This window comes from Pristiophorus japonicus, chromosome 22 (genome assembly GCF_044704955.1).
Source record: "Pristiophorus japonicus isolate sPriJap1 chromosome 22, sPriJap1.hap1, whole genome shotgun sequence".
Taxonomy (NCBI): Eukaryota; Metazoa; Chordata; class Chondrichthyes; family Pristiophoridae; genus Pristiophorus; species Pristiophorus japonicus.
The window spans coordinates 54,924,663-54,941,051 of NC_091998.1; the positions used below are offsets into that span (position 1 = coordinate 54,924,663).

General features: G+C 48.8%; 1 protein-coding gene across 1 annotated transcript; it reads right to left on the reverse strand.

Annotated features, from left to right (window-relative positions):
- Positions 1-915: 915 nt before the first annotated feature.
- LOC139234774 (prenylcysteine oxidase 1-like) lies at positions 916-15,925 on the reverse strand. The gene is made up of 6 exons (XM_070865466.1): positions 15,823-15,925; positions 11,132-11,338; positions 9,024-9,198; positions 6,745-6,956; positions 4,410-4,562; positions 916-1,559 (listed from the first exon to the last, which is right to left on the reverse strand). Exons 1-6 carry the CDS (start codon positions 15,923-15,925, stop codon positions 916-918), a joined length of 1,494 nt encoding a protein of 497 aa, XP_070721567.1.
- Between the last annotated feature and the right edge of the window lie 464 nt (positions 15,926-16,389).

Sequence of the window (16,389 nt, forward strand, 5' to 3'; positions counted from 1 at the left end):
AGAGATGAGGAGATTATGGGGACAGTGCAGGAAAGTGGAGTTGAGGACAAAGATCAGCCATGACTCGAGAGGCCGTATGGTCTACTCCTGGTCCTAATTCTTATGTTCTTATGATTGTTAATTGAGGGCGGAATGTTGGCTGGGGTAATAGAATTCCCTGCTCTACTCTAAATGTTGCCGTGCGACTTTCAATGCTGACCTGAACAGGCAGACAAGACAACAACAGCAACCTGTATTCATGTAGCGCCTTTAACTTGGTAATGGTGAGAAAAGAGTGATTAGAATGCGGAGCTCGGGGAGTAGTTCAGTTAATTAGCAAAGATGCATTTAAGGGGAAGTGAGTTAAGTACATGAAGAAGAAATGATATACTGATAGGCTGAGATGAAGCGGGGTGGGAGGAGGCTTGTGTGGAGCATGAACACCGGCCATGGAATAGGAAGGACCTATTTCCCTTAGCAGAGGGGTCAACAACCAGGGGGGGACCATAGATTTAAAGGAGGTTTAGAGAGTATTTGAGGGGAAATTCTTTCACCCAGAGGGTGGTGGGGGTCTGGAACTCACTGCCTGAAAGGGTGATAGAGGTAGAAACCCTCACCACATTTAAAAAGTACTTGGATGTGCACCTGAAGTGCCGTAACCTACAGGGCTATGGACCCAGAGCTGGAAAGTGGGATGAGGCTGGAGAGCTCTTGGTGGGCCGGCGCAGACACGATGGGCTGGAATGGCCTCCTTCTGTGCTGTAAATGTCTACGATTCATGGAGCAATTGGGCAGAATGGCCTGTGTCTGTGCTGTAAAATCCAATGTAATTCCATTTAATTGTGTTGAACTCAACATTTCAAGTAACTGGTAGTAAACGTTGCAGATGTGTAAAAAGGCTGTGCGGAACGCAGTGTCTTTTCCTGCAGGCGCAGGTCAGAGCTCGGTCTTCAGTCTCTGCGGCAGGGCGTCCGGGTCGATCTTGTCCAGCCGCTGGAACCAGCGGTGGTGGGCGAGGAGGGCGACATTCTTGGCGGCGATGGCGGCCATCTCCATGGTGCTGGCCGCCCATTCGGCGGCGCTGAGGTGGTACAGGCGGTCGCGGAGGACGAAGGGCGGCACCACGTCAGCCGGGCTGTAGCGGGGGCAGGCCAGCCAGCGGGCCTCCCGCATGGCCCCGTGGCCGGTGGGGAACAGGCGGCTCAGGCGCTCCTCGCCCAGCGGCTCTGGCGACAGCACCTTCCAGACACGGGCGGGGGCGGGGCTCGGGGGCCGGGCGTCTGGCGCCACGGGCGGCGTGACGCTGGCGCCCAGGATAAAGCTGCCCGATTGGGCGGTGGTGGTGATGGCGGTCGGACGGAAAGGCCCCCGGTGACCAAAGTAGGAGGTGTTTAAACGGCCCAGCACCAGGGTGACGACCATCGGTTGGTACTGCCCGCCGATCGGCTGGGTCAAATCGTGGAATCGGATTTCCGACTTGCCCGAGTGCAAGGGTGCGGCCACAATGACGATGTCATACATGTTATAGCCACTGTCTGGCCCCGCTGTGTAATTCACTTCATAGAATGTGACCACCTCACCTGAAAATAAAGGGCGGTATTTCATAACTTAAAAGCACAAAACACACCAGACATTTGATGTTCCGTCTTGTCATAACAACACAAGCTTGCAACGTCAGCCCAGTAAAACGTCCCAAGGTGCTTCACACCGAGCCACAGAAGGGGATATTAGGACAGGTAACCAAAAGCTTGGTCAAAGAGGTAGGTTTTAAGGAGCATCTTAAACGAGGAGAGGTTTAAAGATAGACTTGGATTTATATAGCGCCTTATTAGACCACCTGACATAAGAACATAAGAACATAAGAAATAGGAGCAGGAGTCGGCCATACGGCCCCTCGAGCCAGCTCAGCCATTCAATAAGATCATGGCTGATCCGATCATGGACTCAGGTTCACTTCCCTGCTCGCTCCCCATAACCCCTTATCCCCTTATCGTTTAAGAAACTGTCTATTTCTGTCTTAAATTTATTCAATGTTCCAGCTTCCACAGCTCTCTGAAGCAGCGAGTTCCACAGATTTCCGCAGAAGAAGTTTATCCTCATCTCAGTTTTAAATGGGCGGCCCCTTATTCTAAGATTGTGCCCTCTAGTTCCAGTCTCCCCCATCAGTGGAAACATCCTCTCTGCATCCACCTTGTCAAGCCCCCTCATAATCTTATACGTATCGATAAGATCACCTCTCATTCTTCTGAATTCCAATGAGTAGAAGCCCAACCTACTCAACCTTTCCTCATAAGTCAACCTCCTCATCCCTGGAATCAACCTAGTGAACCTTCTTTGAACTGCCTCCAAAGCAAGTGTATCATTTTGTAAATATGGAAACCAAAACTGCACGCAGTATTCCAAGTGTGGCCTCACCAATACCCTGTATAACTATAGCAAGAATTCCCTGCTTTCATACTCCATCCCTTTTGCAATAAAGGCCAAGATTCCATTGGCCTCCCTAATCACTTGCTGTACCTGCATACTATCCTTTTGTGTTTCATGCACAAGTACCCCCAGGTCCCGCTGTACTGCGGCACTTTGCAATCTTTCTCCATTTAAATAATAACTTGCTCTTTGATTTTTTTCTGCCAAAGGATTTCACACTTTCCAACATTATACTCCATCTGCCAAATTTTTGCCCACTCACTTAGCCTTTCTTTGTCCTTTTGCAGATTTGTTGAGTCCTCCTCACACATTGCTTTTCCTCCCATCTTTGTATTGTCAGCAAACTTGGCTACATTACACTCAGTCCCTTCTTCCAAGTCGTTAATATAGATTGTAAATAGTTGGGGTCCCAGTACTGATCCCTGCGGCACCCCACTAGTCACTGGTTGCCAACCCAAGAATGAACCATTTATCCTGACTCTCTGTTTTCTTTTAGTTAGCCAATCCTCTATCCATGGTAATATATTACCCCCAACCCCGTGAACTTTTATCTTGTGTAGTAACCTTTTATGTGGCACCTTGTCAAATGCCTTCTGGAAGTCCAAATACATCACATCCACTGGTTCCCCTTTATCCACCCTGTTCGTTACATCCTCAAAGAATTCCAGCAAATTTGTAAAACATGACTTCCCCTTCATAAATCCATGCTGACTCTACCTGATCGAATTATGCTTTTCCAAATGTCCTGCTACTGCTTCTTTCATAATGGACTCCAACATTTTCCCAACCACAGATGTTAGGCTAACTGGTCTATAGTTTCCTGCTTTTTGTCCTTTTTTAAGTAGGGGCGTTACATTTGCAGTTTTCCAATATGCTGGGACCTCCCCAGAATCCAGGGAATTTTGGTAAATTACAACCAATGCATCCACAATCCCTGCCGCTACTTCTCTTAAGACCCGAGGATGCAAGCCATCAGGTCCAGGGGATTTATCTGCCTTTAGTCCCATAATCTGACATCTCAAAGCACTGTACAGCCAATGAAGTACTTTTGTAGTGTCGTCACTGTTGTATTGTGGGAAACGCGGCAGCCAATTTGCGCACAGCAAGCTCCCACAAACAGCAATGGATAATGCCCAGATAGCCTGTTTTTTAGTGACGTTGATTGAGGGATAAATATTGGCCAGAACACTGGGGATAACTATCCTGCTCTTCTTAGAAATAGCGCCATGGGATATTTTACGTCCACCTGAATGGGAAGACGATGCCTTGGTTTACCGTCTCATCCGACAGTGCGGCGTTCCCTCAGTACTGCCCCTCTGACAATGCAGCGGAGCTCCCTCAGTACTGCCCCTCCGACAGTGCAGCGCTCCCTCAGTACTGCCCCTCTGACAGTGCGGCGCTCCCTCAGTACCGCCCCTCCAACAGTGCAGCGCTCCCTCAGTACTGCCCCTCTGACAATGCAGCGGAGCTCCCTCAGTACTGCCCCTCCGACAGTGCAGCGCTCCCTCAGTACTGCCCCTCTGACAGTGCGGCGCTCCCTCAGTACCGCCCCTCCAACAGTGCAGCGCTCCCTCAGTACTGCCCCTCCGACAGTGCAGCGCTCCCTCAGTACTGCCCCTCCGACAGTGCGGCGCTCCCTCAGTACTGCCCCTCCGACAGTGCGGCGCTCCCTCAGTATTGCCCCTCCGACAGTGCGGCGCTCCCTCAGCACTGCCCCTCCGACAGTGCAGCGCTCCCTCAGCACTGCCCCTCCGACAGTGCAGCGCTCCCTCAGTACTGCGCTGAGGCGGACTAACATCATAATTCTGCAATGATCAGAACTGTAAATCCGGAATCGGAATTCCCAAGAGTGTCCTGAAATCAGGATCACATGCTGGATAGCAATGCCATTCAGTCCTTTAAAGACCAGGCATTGGAGGACCAAGCCCGGCCAGATTGGATCTCAACAACTGTGTTCGTGGCAGAGTGTGCCATTTACTGACCCTCAATATCAGCGGACTCACCATTGCGTAGAGGCCTCTGTTTGCTCTCCACTGACGTAACCTTGCCTTTGATGAGGTTAGCTTTGGCCGAGTAGAGCAAGCCCGAGCAAACCAGTTTGTTGCCCCCTTCTACTGTCCACAGAGCAGACTCAGCACTCACAAGCGACATCATGCCTGTAGGGGAGACAAAGACACTAATATGATCTCTTCTTCTTTTGTTTTGGTGCCATTTTATCAGCTTTTCCATAGCCCTTGTTGCTTGAAAGAGGTTGAGTAACAATGACCAGTTCTGAACGATCCCTGGCTCAGTCTCGTTTAGTTTCACGCATGATCTCATACTTGGTAGAAGAACGAACAAGAAAGAACTTGCCTTTCACAACCTCAGGACATCCCAAAGCGTTTTACAGCCAATGAGATACTTTTTGAAGTGCAGTCACTGTTGTAATGTGCGAAACATGGCAGCCAATTTGCGCACCGCAAGTTTCCACAGACAGCAATGTGATAATGACCAGATCAGTTGATTTTAGTTGAGGGATAAATATTGGCCAGGGGATAACGCCCCTGCTCTTCTTCGAAATAGTGCCATGGGATCTTTTACGTCCACCTGAGAGGGGCCTCGGTTTAACGTCCCATCCGAAAGACGGCACCTCCGATAGTGCGGCGCTCCCTCAGCACTGACCCTCCGATTGTGCGGCACTCCCTCAGTACTGCCCCACCGACAGTGCAGCGCTCCCTCAGTACTGCCCCTCCGACAGTGCAGCACTCCCTCAGTACTGCCCCTCCGACAGTGCAGCGCTCCTTCAGTACTGCCCCTCCGACAGTGCAGCGCTCCCTCAGTACTGCCCCTCCAACAGTGCAGCACTCCCTCAGTACTGCCCCTCCGACAGTGCGGCGCTCCTTCAGTACTGCCCCTCAGCGCTGCACCGGGAGTGTCGGCCTAGATTAGGGCTTGAACCCACGACCTTCTGACTCAGAGACGAGGGTGCTACCCACTGAGCCACTGGTTGGCACAGCTCAGTTGTGTCTGCAGGGGGTGAGGCACAGGTCTTGCACCTCAAGGTGGGAAGACCCCGACAAAGCCTTGGCCTCAATTTCCTGCAGGCCACAAAATTAGGAAGGGCACCGAGGAGGAACCAGCTTCGGCCTGCCACCCTGCTCCGCTCAGATCAGAGGCCGGGGTCTTGGGTGCCAGCCAGGAGGAAAGTAAGTGGCTTCCTTCTGCGGGGTCAGCAGGATGCGGATTGGGCCTGGAGGCCTTGAAGCAGCCTAAGGCCCCGCCACTGGTGGCTATTAGCGCTGCAGCAGGCCTGTCGGGCCTCCCCACGCCCCCCCAGCCTCGATTCTGGCCTTAGGCTCTTGCCTGTGACTGGGAAATGGAGTATAAAAGTAAGGAAGCCCTACTACAAATGTACCGGGCATTGGTGAGACCACACCTGGAGTACTGCGTACTGTTTTGGTCTCTTTAGTTAAGGAGGGATATACTTGCATTGGAGGCAGTTCAGAGAAGGTTCATGAGGTTGATTCCTGGGATGAAGGGGTTATCTTATGAAGAAAGGTTGAGCAGGTTGGGCCTGTACTCATTGGAGTTTAGAAGAATGAGAGGTGATCTTATTGAAACTTATAAAATTCTGAGAGGGCTCGACAAGGTGGATGCAGAGAGGATCTTTCCCCTCGTGGAGGAATCTAGAACTAGGGGACATAGTCTCAGAATAAGGGGTCGTCCATTTAAAATGGAAATGAGGAATAATTTCTTCTCTCAGGGGGTCGTGAATCTTTGGAATTCTCTGCCCCAGAGAGCTGTGGAGGCTGGGTCATTGAATATATTTAAGGTGGAGATAAACAGATTGTTGAATGATGAGGGAGTCAAGCGTTTTGGGGAGCGGGCTGGGAAGTGGAGTTGAGGCCAGAATCAGATCAGCCATGATCGTTTTGAATGGCGGAGCAGGCTCGAGGGGCCAGATGGCCGACTCCTGCTCCTATTTCTTGTGTTCTTGCGTGAACTCAAAATCCAGGTGGGATCAGGTCTCGTCAGTCAGGTTGCCCTTCACCTTCAAAGAAAAGTCTCAACGGTTGCTTTGACATTCAGTGCGAGCCAAGGGGTCACCGTACCGGACCACCAACCCAGAGGTCGCGAGTTCAAATCCCACTGTGGCAAATTGCGAAGCTGGACCCAACTAATCTGGTCATTTGAGCGTTGGCAACGGAGCACTGACTGTGAAAAGATGTCCCCTGAAGTGGCCCCCTGCACCACACCCTCCCCAGCTTCGCAGGGCAATGAGGGGTGGCCAATAAACGTGGCCTTGCCAGCAACGCCAATACCCCAAGAACACTGTAAAACAAAGTGAAGTGCACCTACCGACAAATGCATTGATATTCACACTTTGCCCATAATTGAGTCTCATGATGGGCGTGATCATCTCATCCATGAATCGGTGACCGATGCCGATTTTCTGCAAGGCTTCGTCGATCGAATGCTTGGTCATCTGTACGAACTCATCTCCCCCAAGTCCGTGCAAGAGTTTATCCATGGTTGTGAAGGAGTAGCCATGAGCCTGGTACCGATAGATCCTGCAGGCGAGAAGCAGAGATGTCTCATCCTCCACTGAGCACCAAGTCTCAAGGAAAACAAACTCATTCATTAAAAAAACACACACATTGAAACGCCAAACACTCCTTCCAGGTGAAACATCAATTTACTTGTCAGTTGTGGTTCAATGGGTATCACTGCCGCCTTTGAGTCAGAAGGTTGTGGGTTCAAGTCCCACTCCAGGGACTTGAGCATAACTAGATCTAGGCTGACACTCCAGTTCTGTGCTAAGGGAGTGCTGCACTGTCGGAGATGCCGTCTTGCGGATGAGACGTTAAACCGAGGCCCCGTCTGCTCTCTCAGGTGGACGTAAATGATTCCATGACACTATTTCAAAGAAGAGCAGGGGAGTTCTCCCCGGTGTACTGGCCAATATTTATCCCTCAACCAACATCACAAAACACTGATTGTTTGGTCATTATCACATTGCTGTTTGTGGGAGCTTGCAGTGCGCAACTTGGCTGCTGCGTTTCCCACATTACAACAGTGACCACACTTTTTTTTTTTTAAAGTACTTCATTGGCTGTAAAGCACTTTGAGATGTCCGGTAGTCGTGACAGGCGCTATATAAATCCAAGCCTTTCTTTTCTTTCAATTTAGTATACTGTATTCGCTGCTCACGATGGGGAGACCAAATGCAGATTCGGTGATCGCTTTGCAGAACACCTCCGTTCAGTCCGCAAGTGTGACCCCGAGCTTCAAGTTTGCTTGCCATTTTAATTTTCTGCCTCACTCGTACTCTGAACTCGGCTTCCCACATTGTTCCAATAAAGGTCTGCCCGCTTTCTTTCCTTAACCCTGCCCCCAAAAAATCTATTGATCTAATTTCTGATTTCTGAATTAATCTAGCCGCAATAGCTTTTTGGGGGAGAGAGTTCCAGATTTCCACAGCCCTTTGTGTGAAGAAGTGCTTCCTGACATCACTCCTACGGCCTGGCTCTAATTTTAAGGTTACACCCCCTTTGTTCTGGACTCTCCCCACCAGAGGGAACAGTTTCTCTCGATCCATCCTATCAGTTCCTTTAATCATCTTAAACTCCTGAATCAGATCACCCCCTTAGTCTTCTAAACTCAAGGGAATACAAGCCTAGTCAATGCAAACTGTCCTCATAATTTAACACCTTTTAGTCCAGGCCAATAGATTAGGATAACTCGGCTGCCCGTGTCCTAACTCGTACCAAGTCCCGCTCACCCATCACTCCCTGTGCTCGCTGGCCTACATTGGCTCCCGGTTAAGCAATGCCTCGATTCTGAAATTCTCATCCTCATTTTCAAATCCCTCCATGGCCTCGCCCTCCTTATCTCTGTAATCTCCTCCAGCCCTGGAAAACTTGGAGATATCTGCGCTCCTCCAATTCTAGCCTGTTAAGGCATCCCCGATTTTAATCGCTCCACCATCGGCGGCCGTGCCTTCAGGTGCCTGGGCCCCAAGCTCTGGAATTCCCTCCCTAAACCCTTCCTCTTCTCTCGCCGCCTTTAAGACTATTATGTCTTGATGTACTTATGAATGACTCCACGAGGCAATGTGTTATACTCAAGCTTTAGTGACCTTGGTCCTTTATTCCAAACTCTAGAGTGAGGCACAAGCATGGTGTGCAGTATTTTATACAGGACAGGAAACCCCCGGTCTCCACCAGTTGCACCCTCTAGTGGTGCCAGCATGTATATACACAGTGTAAACCTTATTGAAGTGCATCAGGTAAACAAGTCTCCATCTCATGCAACCACACAGTGACTACACAGAGAGTACATCCATCGTCTGCATATACAACAAAGACACTCCTTAAAACCTACCTTTTTGATCTAGCTTTTGGTCACCTGCCCTAATGTCTCCTTATGTGGCTCGGTGTCAAATTTTGTTCGACTACGTTCCTGTGAAGTGCCTTTGACGTTTTATTCAGTTAAAGGCGCTATGTAAATACAAGTTGTTGTTGATACAATCCTGAAAGTGAGAGGAGGTCGAGCGCACACCCGAAATTTTCAATAGGAACGAGAGAGAGAAAGATGGCATGTGTCAAAAAGAAGCTCTCGATGGCGACATTACTTACTTCATGAACCTGTGCTGGTAACTTTCCACCCACATCTTCATGCGCACGAAGTCTAAGCCGTATCTCCAGATCAATTTGATGATGTTCACAATAAACCAGTTACTCTCTTCAAACACAAATTCCTCCCCATCAGACACTGCCAGCAGGTTATCGGGGTGCAGGCGTTCCTTTAGACCTTCAGCGTCAACAGACATTGGGAAAAGAGAGGGAGATTTTAATGTATGCCCCGGTGAGTATGGTCACACGGTTGTGGAGCTGTTGAGCTGGGAGTGGCTTAGCCAATCGCGTGATGTTCACAAGACTCAATAAAACCCCAGCCAGTTGGGTTCGGGGGATCCACGATGGGGCAGGTGGTTGTGAGCCTGGTGGGTGAACTGGTAATGTTCAGTGTGATTGTTAAACCTTTTGTTATTAAACTAGTTCTTAATAGCAATGTGTTGCTATGAATTCTTAAGCAAAGAACCCATGAAGCAAATATATTACAGAGATAAAACCAGAGAATATAAGGCACAGAAACAGACCATTCGGCCCAACAAGTCTGTGCCAGTGTTTATGCTCCACACGAGTCTCCTCCCATCCCTCTTCATCTCACCCTATCGGAATATCCTTCTATTCCTTTCTCCCTCATGTGTTTATCCAGCTTTCCCTTAAATGCATCGATACTGTTCGCCTTAGCCCTTCCCTGTGACAGCGAGTTCCACATTCTCACCGCTCTCTGGGTAAAGAAGTTTCTCCTGAATTCCCCCATTAGATTTATCAGTGACTATATTATTTATGGCTCCTACTTTTGGATTTCCCCACACATGGAAACATTTTCTCTGTGTCTCCCTATCGAACCCTTTCATAATTGTAAAGGCCTCTATCAGATCACCCCTCTGAGCCCAGAATGAGCAACATTTGAAAGAGATCAGAAACCACCTGTTTTATCTTTGCTACGCATTCCACTCGAGGGATTTTTAGCAGGAAGCTGGGAATAGGAGCTTGCGGGGACTGATATCCTCATGGCAGGACGAAACGTCCGGTGAAGAATGGTGACCTGAGTGAGGTACCGCAGGTGGCCAGGGGCTGGCATCGGACAAACACTGACCCAGCAGGGGGGGGTCATTGCATCCAGGCGGGGCACGCAAGGGCAGTATTCTGACACACAGAGAGGGGCATGAAAATAAACTCTTGGAAGCAATCAATTTTATAGTTGGAATAATAATGTGCATTTATGTAGTGCATTTCTGTAGCGCCTTTAACCCAGTAACACACCCCAAGGTGCTTCAGAGGAGGGTTATCAGCCAAAATTTGACACCGAGCCACATAAGGAGATATTAGGACAGGTGACCAAAAGCTAGGTTTTAAGGAGTGTCTTAAAGGAGGAGAGAGAGGCGGAGAGGTTTAGGGAGGGAATTCCAGAGCCTGGGGCCCAGGCAGCTGAAGGCACGGCCATCAATGGTGGAGCGATTAAAATCGGGGATGTTCAAGAGGCCAGAATTAAAGGAGCGCAGAGATCTCGGAGGGTTGCGGGGCTAGAGGAGGTTACAGCGAGCACAGGGGGTGATGGGTGAACGGGACTTGGTGCGAGTTAGGACACGGGGCAGCAGAGTTTTGGTTGAGCTCAAGTTTACGGAGGGTGGAAGATAGGAGGCAGATCTGCAGGTAACAAGAGTATGGATGAGGGTTTCAGCAGCAGATGGGCTGAGCTGGGCGATATTGCTGAGTTAGAATTAGGAAGTCTTGGTGACGGAGAGGATATGGGATCGGGAGCTCAGCTCAGGATCAAATAGGACGTCACGAGAGAACATGCTTTTAACCCTTTCATTGAAGGTGGGATTGATCTTCTTAGAGCAGAGGTTAAGGAGAGATTTATTCGAGGTGTTCAAAATAATCAAGAAAATTGGATAAATACTTGAAAGGGAAACATTTACATGGCTATCAGGAAAGAGCAGGGGGGAGTGGGACTAATACGATCGCTCGTTCAAAGAACGGATGAAAGTGACAGAGCTGGCAAAAAAGGTAGGGTTGAAAAAGAAAATGCAACGTTGAAAAAGGTGAAAAAAAGAAACAATTTTTGAGTTCAGTTTTTACAGACAAAGTTAAAGCAGAAATCAGTGCAAACTCACCCAGCATCTTCACAAATTCTTTCATGTGCAGATTAAGAGGGTGAATGGTCGTCCCTCCCATCTCATATTCTTGGCCACTGATGCTTGTCGTGGCTAAACGGCCTCCCACTGCCTCGCTCTCATAAACGTCGATTTTGACGCTTTTTCCGAAATGCTGTCTCAGGAAATGTGCGGCTGAGGCTCCTCCAATCCCTGCCCCGATCACGGCTGGGGGGCGGGGGGGGGGGGGGGAGGAAGCACAAATATTGATGTTTTAGTCACTTAAGCAGAAAAAAAATACAAGAGGCTAAAAGTTGCCACAACCAAACCAAAGTTTGCACAGGTAGCATGCTGCATGAACATACATTGCAGAATCTTACAGCACAGAAGGAGGCCATTCTGCCCATCGCGCCTGTGCCAGCTCTCTGAAAGAGCTATCCAACTAGTTCCACTCCCCCTGCTCTTTCCCCAAAGCCCTGCCTACTTTTCCTTTTCAAGTATTGGAATGACAGAGTCCTAACCACTCACTGCGTAAAAACGTTTTTTCTTATATCGCCTTTGGTTCTCCTGCCAATCGCCTTAAATCTATGACCTCTGGTTCTCGACCCTTCCGCCAATGGGAGCAGTTTCTCTCTATCTCCTCTGTCCAAATCCCTCACGATTTTGAACACCTCTGTCAAACCTTCTCTGCTCCAAGGAGAACAAGCCCCGCTTCTCCAGTCTATTAACGTGACTGAAGTCCCTCATCCCTGGAATCATTCTCGTAAATCTTTTCTGCACCCTCTCTAAGGCCTTCACATCCTTCCTACAGTGCGGTGCCCAGAATTAGACACAGTGCTCCAGGTGGGGGCTGAACCAGTGTTTTATACAGGTTCGGCATAATTTCCACGCTTTTGTACTCTATACCTCTATTCATGAAGCCCAAGATCCTGTAAGTCTTTTTAACCGCTTTCTCAACCTGTGCTGCCGCCTTCAACGCATACCCCCAGAATCTCTGTTTGTGCACCCTAATTTAACCAATTCCTTTTGAAAGTCACGACTGAATCTGTTCCCACCGCCCTTTCAGGCAGCGCATTCCAGATCACAACATCTCGCTGCATAAAAGCATTCTCCCCCTGTGGTCCTATTTGCCAATTTATCTTAAATCTGTGTCCTCTGGTTACCGACCCTCCTGCCAGTCTAAACAGTTTATTTCTATCTACTCTATCAAAACCTTTCAACCTATTGCAAAAATAATGATTCCTATTTTGGGTTTGCAAAAAAGACCATATTTGCTAAGAGTAAAATTGAGACACCGCCAGGAGGAATAAACAAATGTGCCCTCGTCCTTTCCCAGATTGGCCTCAATTCTTATAACCCGTGCTTTCGCCACAAGCTGGCAATTTGTGTGGTTGATGGGGTTGCAGCTTCCGATTGCGTCCGGGCTGCCCCTTCCCCTAGGGGATGGCCCCACCTGTACAGCTCCACCAGAGCATCTTTGCAAAGACCAGCATCACCCCCCACAACTAAACTGGCACGTTCGAACCAGCAACACGGCAGACAGGCGGGCACTGGACCAATGTCGTCCTTCTGGCGGGCAAAAGTACAATCTGAGGTGAGACTCGCTGCATCCTTTCAATGGCACTATCAGTCACTCCAGTGACAGCCATGGAGAATAAAGAAAAGAAAGATTGATTTGCATTTCACGACCATGTCAAAGCGCTTTACAGCCAATTAACTGCTTTTGGAGTGTAGTCATTGTTGTAATGTGGGAAACGCGGCAGCCAATTTGCGCACAGCAAGCTCCCACAAACAGCACTGTGATAATGACCAGATAATCTGTTTTTGTTATGTTGATTGAGGGATAAATATTGGCCAGGACACTGGGGATAACTCCCCTGCTTTTCTTCAAAATAGTGCCATGGGATCTTTTACACCCAGCTGAGAGGGCAGACGGGGCCTCGGTTTAATGTCTCATCTGAAAGACGGCACCTCCAACAGTGCAGCGCTCCCTCAGCACTGCACTGGAATTATGTGCTCAAGTTCCTGGAGTGGGACTTGAACCCACAACCTTCTGACTCAGAGGCGAGAGTGATACCCACTGACCCACAGAGAATAGAAAATACTACAGTTCTTGTTGTGGGGGCATAGAATGTGTAGCGGTCTTAAGGGGGTCTGGTCTTACGAGCGACATGTTTAGGCTGATGGCAAAACAGTGGAATCTTTCAGCAATGGTGAATTACCAGTACAATGCACATGGCAACGGAACCCATTGATCAGCATCAATATTGCATCAAATAGGTTGATATTTTGGAAGGCAGATTTTGATCAGGATAATCAAGTATTCAGCACAACAGGGATCAGCATAACCGGATTCCACTGGATACCCAAGAGTGGCTCGGTCATACCATCAGTGACCGCGTCCTGAAGGACACAGCTGCCAGACTGGGCCTGCAGCAGGTGGTGAGAGAGCCAACACGAGGGGAACACCTATCTAACCTCGTCCTCACTCGTCTACCTGTTAAGAACATAAGAAAGAGGAGCAGGAGTAGGCCATACGGTCCCTCGAGCCTGCTCCACCATTTAATACGATCATGGCTGATCCGATCATGGACTCGTGTTCACTTCCCTGTCCGCTCCCCATAACTCCTTAATCCCTTATTGGTTAAGAAGTTGTCTATTTCTGTCGTTAATTTATTCAATGTCACGGCTTCTCTGAGGTAGCGAATTCTACAGATTTACAACCTTCTGAGAGAAGAAATTCCTCCTCATCTCAGTTTGGGCGGCCCCTTATTCTAAGATTATGTCCCCTAGTTCTAGTCTCCCCTATCAGTGGAAACATGCTGTCTGCATCCACCTTGTCAAGCTCCCTCATAATCTTATACGTTTCGATAAGATCACCTCTCATTCTTCTGAACTCCAATGAGTAGAGGCCCAACCTCCTCAACCTTTCCTCATAAGTCAACCCTCTCATCTCTGGTCAACCGAGTGAACCTTCTTTGAACTGCCTCCAAAGCAAATATATCTTTTCGTAAATATGGAAACCAAAACTGTACTCAGTATTCCAGGTGTGGCCTCACCAATACCCTAACTAACTGTAGCAAGACTTCCCTGCTTTTATACTCCATCCCCTTTGCAATAAAGGCCAAGTCACTTGCTGTACCTGCATACTAACCTCCAGGTCCCGCTGTACTGCAGCACTTGCAATTTTTCTCAATTTAAATAAGAACTTGCTCTTTGATTTTTTACTGTCAAAGTGCATGACCTCACACTTTCCAACATTATATTCCATCTGCCAAATTGTTGCCCACTCACTTAGCCTGTCTATGTCCTTTTGCAGATTTGTTTTGTCCTCCTCACACATTGCTTTTCCTCCCACCTTTGTATCCTCAGCAAACTTGGCTACGTTACACTCAGTCCTTTGTTCCAAGTTGTAAGTATAGATTGTAAATAGTTGGGGTCCCAGCACTGATCCCTGCAGCACCCCGAGAATGAACCATTTATCCTGACTCTCTGTTTTCTGTTAGTTAGCCATCCGTGCTAATATATTACCCCCAACCCCATGAACTTTTATCTTGTGCAGTAACCTTTTATGTGGCATCTTGTCAAATGCCTTCTGGAAGTCCAAATACACCACATCCACTGGTTCCCCTTTATCCACCCTGTTTGGATATCCTCAAAGAATTCCAGCAAATTTGTCAAACATGACTTCCCCTTCATAAATCCATGCTGACTCTGCATGACCAAATTATGCTTTTCCAAATATCCTGCTACTGCTTCTTTAATAATGGACTCCAATATTTTCCCAACCACAGATGTTTGGCTAACTGGTCTATAGTTTCCTGCTTTTTGTCTGCCTCCTTTTTTCAGTAGGGGTGTTACATTTGCAGTTTTCCAATCTGCTGGGACCTTCCCAGAATCCAGGGAATTTTGGTAAATTACAACCAATGCATCCACTATCCCTGCCGCTACTTCTCTTAAGACCCGAGGATGCAAGCCATCAGGTCCAGGGGATTTATCCGCCTTTAGTCCCATTATCTTACTGACATGACAGCATTGGTCGGAGTGACCACCAACATCCTTGTAGAGACCAAGTCCCATCTTCAGCCCTCTATGGTGTTCCCCCAAATGCCGCAGCATCTTTACAGGAACCGCACACTTAGCGGGAACATTGACAACCGGCGTGCTAAATTGGATAGATATGCGCACAGCAAGCTCCCACAAACAGCAATGTATTAATGATCAGATAATCTGTTTTTGTTATAGGATAAGTATTGGCCAGGACACCTGCTCTTCTTCGAAATAGTGCCCTGGGATCTTTTACCTCCACTTGAGGGTGCAGGCAGAGCCTCGGTTTAACGTCTCATCTGAAAGACGGCACCAATGACAATGTGCCTGGGAGTGTCTGCCTCGATTTTTGTGCACAAGTCCACCCACAAACTTCTGACTCGCCCACTAACCACTGTACTACTCACTGAGCCACAGCTGACACACGAATGGACTGTCCCGTCTGTAATATCTTCCTGTTCTGACAATAATCTTAGACTTGAAATGTTAAAACATTTTTCTATCTCTGGACAGAGGCTGAGTGTCTGTTGAGAGAGAGAGAAAGAACATGAACCCTGCCAGATCCTTCCCCACATGTACTTTGACCAGTTGTGGCCGGAGTTCGGGTTGCAGGGCGAGGCTGTGCTTTCACTTTGAGCTGCAATGTTCCACCCATGCTCCTTTACCTATCCTCCTTGGAGGTGCAGTGCCTGTGCTGGGAGTCTCTGCAATGGCTCTGCTCAGCCACACAGCGAGGAAGAAGAGATTCGCATCCGTAACCTTCACCATCTTAACTTCCCGGTGTGGCCACTGACACCAAAATCCAACCTACCTGTGGGCGTCGGCGCAAACCCTCTTAAAGGCGCAGGCCACTGGGAAAAGGCGGGGGGGGGGGGGGGAGGGTGGCTGCAATGAGATACCGAACGGGTCAGGGTCGATTGGCTATCCTTGTTTAATAAGCAGCTTTTGATAAGCGGGTGTTTTTTTTGCGTGTTGAGGTATTTCCAGAAGTTGAGAGGGACAGGAAAAGTTTTTGGTTGTTGTTGGTAGTTGAGAGGGTGGGCACTAGGACCCGGGGAGCACACTAGCTGCCGCCCCGCTCCCCAGTGACCTGTCACTCTCACTGTGAGCTCCCACTGCTCCCTGTGGGCTCCTCCTCACCCCATACCTCTGCCCTCACCTAGCCACTTGCCATCATCTTGACACCTCGGACAGCTGAGCAAGTGAGCCAAAACTTTTGCCTTAGTCCGATA

Coding starts and splice junctions, on each gene's coding strand:
- LOC139234774 (XM_070865466.1), bottom strand. CDS start 15,925: ATGGTGAAGGTTACGGATGCGAATCTCTTCTTCCTCGCTGTGTGGCTG. Junction 11,339..15,822: donor TGCACCTCCAAGGAGGATAG/GTAAAGGAGCAT, acceptor CCCGCCCCCCAG/CCGTGATCGGGGCAGGGATT. Junction 9,199..11,131: donor AGAATTTGTGAAGATGCTGG/GTGAGTTTGCAC, acceptor TTGACGCTGAAG/GTCTAAAGGAACGCCTGCAC.